Raw genomic sequence first — 10662 nt, 5'->3', positions numbered from 1 at the left:
CTTTATTTTCAGGACCAAATTCTTAATTTCCAATGCAAAATGAAATCCTCTTAATTTCTTTCTTTCAGCATCAAGCCTTCAGGCCTCACCTTCCTATAGTTTCTAAGTAAAACCAATTCTTTCTCTAATAATTCTGATAACATTTGTTAAAATCATAACCTTTTCACCCTCATATATCACCATCTTCCTGGTTTTTCTGAACCCTAAACCGATTATTTTTCATTCCTCTCTTTGTTTATCCCTCATCACACTCATCCAATCACTAATGATTCCCCCTCCATAAAATTATTCCTTTCTCTTTTATGCCTGTGGCTCTAGAGCAGGCTCTCCTCTGATTATCGGCTTCTGGATGAGTTATCCTCCTTTTATTCCCTTGCCCATCCTTACCTTATACACAGCTGCCCTTCTAACTCAGACATCACTGGAGTGCTTCTAACCTGTAATTATTTTACTCATTCATTCAACAGACATTTCTGAGAATTTCCAATATACAGGGATAAAGAGATGAATAAAGCCCATTCCTGGATTTCACACAGTTAAGAATTTAGCGGGGTGATACACTGAGGAACTTCTGGCTTTCTTTAATTAAATAGAAGCCACTATGCCAAGCAACGAAGCTCTCCCTCATGCAGCAGGAGCTTGCTTTCCTGGTGCCACTTGCCATGACTTTCATCTCTGTCACAATACCCTGTATACTTCAGTTACAGCGAAGCTATCATTTGCTGGAAAACTCTTACATTCAATCTATGTCCTTTCCACGCCGCCTGGCCTTGCCACTGTCCCTCTGATGATATTGTACAGTCCTTTCTGCAAGATTTTCTAAAAGTAACTCCCCCAGGGCTTTCGGGACCCACCTTATTCCTCCCATCTTTCAGCAAGTGTTACCAATATCTCTCTTCCATTGTATTTATAGATACTTACCCACCCTGGCTTCTAGGACAGACACTTGTATATCTGTGCTCTATTATTCAGTCTCACAGCCCTAAAAGTGCCTTTCAAATAATAGGCACTCCCTACATGCTGAAGTGAACTTAACAAGCACACAGGTAAGAACACCATTTTTTTGCTCCTAATCTGATCACTAACATTACAAGCACTTCTCAGGGAAGGGTATGACCACTGTGAGGGTATGGCCAGGGACACATTCATCCTGTGGAAGTTTATTAATTTCTCAGACATGCACCAATCACCTCTCGTAGTCTTTTCAATTTTCTCCACTCAGCCACACATTAGCCCATGTCCTGTGTTGTACAGGTGGGGGTCTCTAAAGCAAGTCTTCTACATTCGGGGCACATCATGAGAAGGCAGGGTTCTTTGGAAAAGACCACAATGCTGGGGAAAATAGAAAGCAGTAGGCAAAGCGGAAGACCAGATATGAAAATGATTGACTCCGTAAAAGAAGCCATAGGCAGGAGTCCACAGGAGCTGAGCAGGGCTGAACATTGTGGACATCACTCATTTAGAGTCACCAGGAGTGGGAGCCAACTCAACAGCCATAACACACACCTATTTCCTAGTCTGTCAATCAGTGTTATTTCAGGGGAGGGAGATGGAAAGTGTAAAAGCTCCAAAGCTCACTTCATAGTCTTAATCAGAGAGAAGAAAGCGGGGGGATCTGTAGGTCTGGTACAGGTAGGCACAGTTGTCCTACAGATGGGCACCCTCTTCCCTCCCCTTTCTTTCCCCCCCAACTGTAATGTAACTATGGTTGTTTCCATAAAAGCAGTCTTATCGAAAAGACAGAAATGAGAGCAGAGGCACAACATACATTGCACACTGTATTCTTGGTGAAAAGGGCACTCAGTGGTGGAAAAGGGCACTCAGTGGCGGGGTTCCAAAATATACAATCACTAATGTAAAAACAAAATACACACACAAAAAACCAAAATACATACACACACACACACACACACACACACACACACACACACTAATATTCTAGACTGTGTGCTACAAAAATGGATGATGATGATAGAATTGGAGAAACTGATTTAACCAAGGCTACATAGCCACTACATAGTGGGCTGGAATTCAAAGTCCATGTCAGAGCTATAACCTTAACTCCAGTTTCTAATGTCTTATCTGTTATGTGAAGTTAAATTAGGAAGTGGTAATTTTTTTTTTTCTTAATTACAAGAGTAATGGGCATGGGAAAGGACTAGTCACATGATATCGCAAGTGCAGGAACAATTATTTATACTGGTTAGAAATTCACTTGGACACCTTTCTCAAGTTGGGGGATCTCTGTAATGGACTTTTGGGTGTCCTCAGCCAAGTGGCTGGCTGGCCTTTCCCTCACTCACATCGGTTTTTTGTGGCATGAAGTATTTGCAACCAGAGACATTATAAGCAGTGCCCCAGTGACCAGCAAGCCTAAATGTCCCAGAAGGTAAAACTATGGGAGCTGGGGCTGCAGGGAGGTGATACATCCCACAGAAGGCAGGTATAAAAGTTTGATTGGGTGTTCAATAAGTGTTATGAGAACTCTGTATCTCAAGGGTACTACTTTAAGCACAGTTCCAAGGCATGAAAGAACTTCAGAGTGCCTAGTAATAGAGAGGAGTTTTCTAAATAGTGGAACCAGCTTGAAACATCAAATTGTAACCATAACCAATGACATTCTTTCCTCTTCCGAAAAGCCATAATCCATAGTCTGATATAACTGCCATAATTACAACTGCCACAGGTAGAGCTGGCATTGTTGGTGACCAGAAGGCAGAGACCACATCGGAATCTAATTAATTGATGCTGAGCACCATAAAGCAGAGCTAAAACAATGATCTTCTCCACCTAATATATTCCAATCAGTCAGGGCTCATACCATTATACATGTAAAATAAGTGATTATTCTGAATGAAAGACTCTTAATTATTTTTTTATCTTGTTGATTGGATTTCCTGAATGTTTCAAAGTAATTGCTTAATTTTTCTATATAAGAAAATGTCAAAAACACATCGTGGACCAGATGGTCTGCTGTGTTTGCTTCTTGCTAGGAGAGGAGAGTGTGCTAACTCCACCATATGAAAAGAAAAAAGAAGAACACAGAGCGGATTTACCCTAATCTCTATCCAAAATGGAACAAGCTAGCAGAACATGGCTAAATTAAAACAAAAAATAATTCAAAGGTAATTCACATTTTCCTGGAAAGCCATTTTAATATTATACTAACTATAAATGTGTCTGACAATCTCAGATTTAATTTCATATTAGATTTATACACATACACATTCAAAACCCTTATCAGAGGAAAAAGGAAGGATAACCTTTCCTCAATAATTTTTCTTGACTTACGTTTTAAGTTCAAAGTAAGCAATTACAGTCAAAATGTGGGCTCCATAATAACTTTAGATTATGAATAAAGTTAGAGATACAAATAATAAAGATAAGAACAAATTGGACAGTTTAGTGTCTAGCATTTAAAATGTTATATTTTCTGATATTGTCAATTTGAACTGGGTGAAAAAGGAGAAAACGCATTTCAATTCAAAACATAACTTTTACAAATGGGAAATAAATTAGAAATACTCAGAGCTCTTTTGAAAGCTCCTCCATTTTGAGGTCCTATGTGTCTTCCAAGCCTTTATAGACACCAGATCTATATTTTATAGTATCAAATTTATGTTCTAAGTTTCAATGTTTTAAGAAATAGGTTTGCATCAGCTAAATAAATAAAATATTTTAAAATTTAATCAATAATTATTTTCAGCAATAATTTAATTAGCATTTTGTGGATGTTTTCAGATGTTGTTATAAAAAATGTACAGCTTTTATTTAAAACTAAAACATGCAATTTTGAAATACTGTATTTTTAAAAATCCCACTTTCAAAAAGCACACCTAACTGTTATAAGGGTCAATTAGAAGACTTCATAAAGTTTTCAGCATGGAGACAAATGTGAAATATCAAGATGACAACGTAACACTGTCATAGATTATATGCTATAAGAAAGCATATGCAAATTATAAAATTCCCTCTATATTTTGACCATTTTTTCATGAACACACAGTCATGCACTGTATATGGTCAATGATGGTCTACATGTATGACAATGGTCCCATCCTATATAATAAAAGGCTAATATGCAAATAGACTGAACGGCAGAACAACCCAACAACCAGTTGCTATGATGTGCGCTGACCACCAGGGGACAGGTGTGGCCGTGGTGGGATGGTGGTGCAGGTGAGCGGAGGGTGCCAGACCAAGGTGAGGCACTGGTTGCTGTCATCGGGATGAGCTTCTGGTGGTCACTGGAAATTCTTTGCTCCAGCGTGCCACAGTCCTGCACAGGCTCTGCTCACACCCACAGCTGGCGCCATCAGCACATGGGAGCGGCAGCGGTGGGAGTGGGGCTGCTGGCAGACAAGGGACTGGGGGTCGTGGAGGGAGGGGGTGTGGAGGATGGGCCAAGACCCACCCTTGTGCCTACAGCAGCCTCACAGCCCACAGTCCCCTTCAAGACGCACAAATTCATGCACTGGGCCCCTAGTATTCTATGATGTTTGCACAAAGATGAAGTTGCCTAATGATACATGTCTCAAAATGTATCACTGCCATTAAGGGGCACATGACTAGATAATTCCAATTACTAAATGATTTTTTTTTAAATGCAATGAGTAATGTGTCACTAATAGGTGCAATGCCAGTGTAAATATTATAGTACAACTAAGGACCCAGTGCACAACACTCGTACATGTGGGGAGGCATCTCTCAGCCCAACCTGCACCTTCTCCAATCTGGGAGCCCTCAGGGGACCCCTCTCCAATCTGGGAGCTTCTGTCTGTCTTTGCAATCATATTGTATGAGCAAATTGTCTGAGACCCCAACGCAGTTTGGTTTGGTGCTCACAGAATAATAGTTGTTTTTGTTTTGTTTTGTTTTCCTTTGCTCCACTGGTGGAGGTTCCCTAGAGGTTGCAGGATATCTTCCTTTTAATTTGTCCTTGACACTCTGACTTTACGTATGTCTCTCACCTTCGCTTTCCCTCCGTCCCCCACCCGCAACAGTAACTCGCTCCAGGCTCACTTTGCTCCAGTGTCTAGGAGATCCCACAACGCATCTGCCACCAGAACTAAGATTCCCAGCATTCGTGGTGCTCCCGTGCTCGGGCTTCCACTTCCAGGGCAGGGGCTGCCACAAGAACTCGGATTCCCAGAATTCCTGGTGCTCCCTGCACTCTTGGTTTCCATTTCTAGTCCAGGGGCTGCAGAAACCAAAAGGACTTGGAACACCAGCCACCCCCAGGCCAGACTGACAGGACCAGACACTCCAGTGGCATCCCCAGGACCCCAGCCCCTCGGCTCCTGTGCACATACACACAGCCCACAGGCCCACCATCTGTCAGGTTTATTTGCATACTCACTCCTGATTGGCTGTGGGTGCTGCAGAGGATATGGTCAATTTTTATATTTGTCTATTATTGATATAGATTAATAATTTAAAAATGTAAGAGTCATCCTGAAAAAAAAATCAATATATTTCAAAATAATTTTAAACTTATACTTCAAATAGCATTTGATTTTAAGGTTATAGGAAATTCAGAAAATATATAATTAAAAATAGTTTTAGTTTTATTGACAGGTTGTGGATGGCTTCTTTTAATTGATAATTTGACTTTTTAATCATACATCTTAAGATATTAAAAAAAAAGGAGTAATTTTAAACTCAGTCCTTAAGTAATTCATTCTGAACCCAATTTTTTCTTTTTATATTTTGCAGTTGAAAGTTCTATTGTTGTTATATTAAGGACAAAAAAAAAAAGTTTAAAATATGCATCTTTGAAGAAAATAATATATTAATGTAAAATCACACAAGAACACATCAAACCATTCTTTTTCAGAGGTTTAATTTTAACTAATGAATTTTAAATGATGACTATAATAGCAATCCAAATCTTTGCTTATTTTCAACGCACAAACTATTTTTTGTAACTTGGAGGTGAAATAAATTCTTTTCACCATAGCAATGCTTTCACACTTTTTATGGTCTTTCTTTTTCCTTTTGTATTTTTTTTTCCTTGTTTTCTTCACCAGTTTAACAAGTCACTTCTAGCTTGGCTAAATAGAAACTCTAGCACAATAATGCTTCAACTTGCACGGAAGAACACCTTTATTGAGCTGGTAGAACTCCACCAGCTGGATTAGATCCGTAAACCTTGTGTGGCCATCATCCAAGCTGTGGAACATCTTACCATCGTCTTCCACCTGCAGGAGAAAACTCAGGACAATCACATTCCATTGCATAATGTGTCTTTATATAGAACAAAACTAACAAGTTTATAAAACTAAAGGACAGTGAAAAAATGTTATGGCATGCTTACTTTTTTCTTTGTAATTTCACTTGCATTTGAAAGAAATATTATTTGATCCTAGAATAAGCAATTTGGCTGTACTTCGTGCAATATTCTGAAATTGGAATAGCATGACTATTCTGAATCAATATACAGTGAGAAATCTGCACTATTCAGTCTATTAATGATCCCATTTACAGATATTAATTTCTATTTCTAAATGTTGACTACCGAACAGGCTCACTTAGTATATTAAAAATGAATATTCACACAATTTGTATCAGTAAATTGATTCTGAAGCAATCAAGCATTATGTTAATGGGATGACAGTGATTTTTTTTTTCTTTAGTCAGTGTGATCTTCTGGCATTAAGCAATTCATAACTTGCCAGGGACATCATTCACATAATCAATGAAGTAGGAAAGATACTTCATATAGACTTTGGATAATTCCAAAGAGAGCCATTCAAAAGGAAGTATAGTAATTTAGCAATCTCATGTAACACTTTCCTGAAAGTAGAATAATTCTCTATTGCACACTAACTGATTCCAGTATATAGATCACGTGCATACACACATACACACACTCACATATGTATGCACACAGATGTATACATACTCACAGACACACACATACACACACATATACACACACATACACACACATACACACACACACAGCAGCAGCAGCAATAAAAACTCCAAAGCAAGTTGTTCCACTCAGAAACAGAATTACAAAAACTTTTTAAATGTGCTCAGAATAGTTTAAATGATCTCCAGTTCTGCAGCACCTACGTATCCATCCACACTGATTAAAAACAAAAGTACAAAACAAATAAACAAAAAAACATGTGGGGATCAGAGAGAAGGGCTTTAAAACAATAGTTTGTAAAGAATCATCAGAAGTTAGGAGAGAATCTTTAGTGATCTTTTAACAATAGGTGGCAGAGAGTCTATACAATATTGCTAAATCATATTTCATGGGAAAAAGAAAATTTAATTTTTACAATTCCTGTATTTCTTATATTAATTCAGACCCATAAAACCACTTATGCCAACCTTAACTCTAGTCAAAGCACAAGCTCCCAAATTATATTTAATAAAAGGACCCAAAGTTTCTGAAAGCTTATGTATTAAAATCATCTCTAACATAGGAATGTGAAACCACCAAATACTTACTGGTAGGATTTGAAAGTGCTTTATTTTTTGTGCATGACACATTGACAGTACGAATGTTCTAGGGTTACTCTGACTATCCCGCACCAAGAAAACTCTAAAGAGAGAGAAAGAATTTCAGTATGTTTCTTCATTTACTTATAGTTTTCATATAAGTACAGCATATACAGAATCTAAAAAATATATACATAAATGCAGCCAGAGTTTTCTTTCACTGTGTATTCAATGACGGCATTATCCAACCTGGTAAATAATATGGTATAACATTACTTCCTATTCTCAAACTGTCATTAGTGCTAATTTTAAAAGGATAACTATAGAGCCCATTTGTCAGATTGTTAGCTCTCAATAACCAATGTAATGCTGTCGCTGCATCAATAATTAGTGCTGTGTCCTTTTTCCACTGGAAATTTAGGTATTTGCATGTAACTGTTTTGTACAGAGAATGAATAGGGCACTAGCATATTTTCATTTTAAGTAGTGGGTCATAATAGGTGCTGAAAGAGAAAATTACTTAAAATAAAATAATTTTTAATCTCCTCCTCTGGACTTCTTTTTTTCTTTTGTTTCTGGTTCCTACTGTTACATGTACAACAGAAAGTGAGAAATGAATATATTCTAAAAAGAAAAAAAAAATCAATCCTAAAATCATTTTTTGAATGTTTGAGTATAATATTTTGAGATAAAGAAACACCCAAAAACATGTACTCTAACCTTGAAAAATGCAGCAGAAAAGCCTCTATAATGTCAGGCTAGAAAAGCAAGACATGGAGTAATATCCTAAGAGAAAAGTGCTACCTGGCGTGGATTCGTACTCACTGGCAATACAGTGCAAAACCAGCTTTGTATTACTTGTTGTCACTCAGAGTAACCAGTCCCCACTGGTGGCTCCAGTACTAATCTCAGTGTAATAAGGCAGAGGCAGCCAAACTTGAGACATCCCATGTTATCTATGCTGTGTGAGAGTCTGACATTGTATCACTGGGAGCTGGGACAAAAGGGAGTTCCATTGTGAGTCCCTCCCTATTCCCCAATAAATCACCACTGCCACCTAGTGGACTGTCTGGCAGCAGCACATCTTTTCAAAGAATGTTAATTAAAATAAAACATTTTTAAATTAAAAATACAAAGATACTATTATTCTTTATGCAATTATTCCTTTCAATTTACAAAAACTGGGTTCAGAAAGAAGGGAAATTATAATCTCCAAAACATTTTATCTCTACTCTGTGGTTTATTTCTTTTCTTGATCTCATCAGATAGTAATTCTGCTGACTGTCCAAATTTATATCTAACAAGACTGTGCTCCACGCAGGAAAGCATATTAAAATATTTTCTTATTTAGAGTCTAGTGGAATTCTGATTTGCTATTAATAATCTTCCATGTGAAGATGCATTTTTATCCAAATGTCAGTATTAAGTCACCTTGAGATCTTGTGTTAACCATCGAAAGATATAAGATCCCATCACCCTTTGTTTAAATTGATGTTGGTTTCATTTATCATCCAAACCTCAATACAACCTCATTAATTTTGACTGCATTTGGGAAGAGAATTTAGCCAGTATTATAGGAAGTATCTGAAATACTTTGAGAAAAGGAAAATTCTTTAGATTATAAATCATTCATAATACATTTTATATTTCTACTATATCTCCCAAAATACCTCAGTAAAAGATAACATGAGAAACAGTCAAGAAGTACTATGATAGGTTTATAATACTTTAAGCTTTTAAAATTTAGAGGAAAAAAACTGCAATATAAACAGAAAGAAAAAAAAAAGGCCATCTAAATGTATAAGAAACTTTTTACTTAACATACCCTGCATCAAACTTTAATATTAGTGATCATTATTTACCAACAGTGTTAAATCACCTTCACTTATGCACAAATAGTAAGCACACACAGTGGAACAGATTTCTATAGATATTGCTAGGATACTTTGGCAACCATCCTTATAGGACAAAGTCACTTCCGTTTCCATAAGCTGAAGTGGAAAAATCTTTGTGTTGTTGAATAAGTAATTACAGGCTATAGCAGGAAAAAAAAATCATGACCATTTGCTCGGCCATGTTGCTCAGTGGTTGAGTATTGAGCCATGAGCCAGGAAGCCACCCATTCAGTTTCTGGTCATGCATGGTACATGCTGGGTTGTGAATTCAGTCTTCAGTAAGGGGCGTGCAGGAGGCAGCTGATCAATGATTCTCTTATCATCGATGTTTCTATCTCTCTCTACCTCTCCCTTCCTCTCTCTCTGAAATCAATAAATATATATATAGCCCTAGCTGGTTTGGCTCAGTGGATAGAGTGTCAGCCTGCAGACTGAAAGGTCCTGGGTTTGATTCCAGTCAAAGGCAAATGCTCAGGTTGCAGTTTCAATCCCCAGTAGGGTGCGTGCAGGAGGCAGCGGATCAATGATTCTCTCTCACCATTGAAGTTTCCATCTCTCCTCCCTCTCCCTTCCTCTCTGAAATTAATAAAAATATTTTTTAAAATAATATATATTTCTTTTTTTTTTTTTTAATCACGACCATTCAAAATCAAACTTACCCATCCACAAGACCTTGCTGAATAATCAATCGCTGAGCTTCATCTCTAGAAATTCTGTGGTGAAACCACGGTTGGGACCGGTGGATAGCTGGTGAAACAGAGGGAAGGAATAAAAGCGCTGTATGAAAGGATCACGGTTTAATGACATAAACTTTCCACCAGGACCCCTCAGTGGCTGTGCCTGAATGTCCTCCCCTGAAGCCCCCGTGCAAGTGCAGACATACCCATGCTTATGGCAGAGCGCTGTGAACAGGCCCTGGGGCTACTGTGGCTGCCCAGGCGTAAGCACGCTTTTTTCTGCACAAAGAAGGGAAAAACACATTTCACCTTTCTGGGTGAAACAAACTGAAATCGTCAATGTTTTTAAAGAACATGAACCGATGTGTACCCTCCATGCGAGTCCTTCTTCAACTGCAACTAAAAGGGCTTCCGTGGGATTGTCTATAATTCTGCTTTTCTCGCCTGAGAAGTCCATTGCTACCAGGGAATTCTCTGATATACTTCTCTGGAAAAGAAAACATTTTTTTTTTTTTTTTTAACCAGGAAAATGTATTTGAAGTCATCTTACAGTGCTTTGCTGGCAATAGGTTTTCATTTTAGGACGTGGTTTCAAAGGTGGCTAGCAAGAAATGAAAATGTTAAAAATACATATT

At 37.8% G+C, this 10662-nt stretch overlaps 1 protein-coding gene across 2 annotated transcripts in view; it reads right to left on the bottom strand.

Annotated features, from left to right (window-relative positions):
- Nucleotides 1-5828: 5828 nt before the first annotated feature.
- Nucleotides 5829-10662, bottom strand: part of GRB14 (growth factor receptor bound protein 14) — a 98633-nt gene continuing 93799 nt past the window's right edge. For both annotated transcript variants that reach the window (XM_036421851.2, XM_036421850.2), the window contains 5 exons: nucleotides 10398-10514; nucleotides 10234-10306; nucleotides 10010-10097; nucleotides 7465-7558; nucleotides 5829-6200 (listed from right to left, as the gene is read on the bottom strand). In XM_036421851.2, coding sequence (XP_036277744.1) covers nucleotides 6054-6200; nucleotides 7465-7558; nucleotides 10010-10097; nucleotides 10234-10306; nucleotides 10398-10514 — 519 coding nt within the window. In that variant the 3' untranslated portion in view covers nucleotides 5829-6053. The remainder of the gene's footprint in view (nucleotides 6201-7464; nucleotides 7559-10009; nucleotides 10098-10233; nucleotides 10307-10397; nucleotides 10515-10662) is intronic.

The sequence above is a fragment of the Pipistrellus kuhlii genome, unplaced genomic scaffold, assembly GCF_014108245.1.
Source record: "Pipistrellus kuhlii isolate mPipKuh1 unplaced genomic scaffold, mPipKuh1.p scaffold_m20_p_7, whole genome shotgun sequence".
NCBI classification, from domain to species: domain Eukaryota; kingdom Metazoa; phylum Chordata; class Mammalia; order Chiroptera; family Vespertilionidae; genus Pipistrellus; species Pipistrellus kuhlii.
The sequence above is the reverse complement of the archived record's forward strand: the minus strand, read 5'-3'. Positions and strand labels throughout refer to the sequence as shown.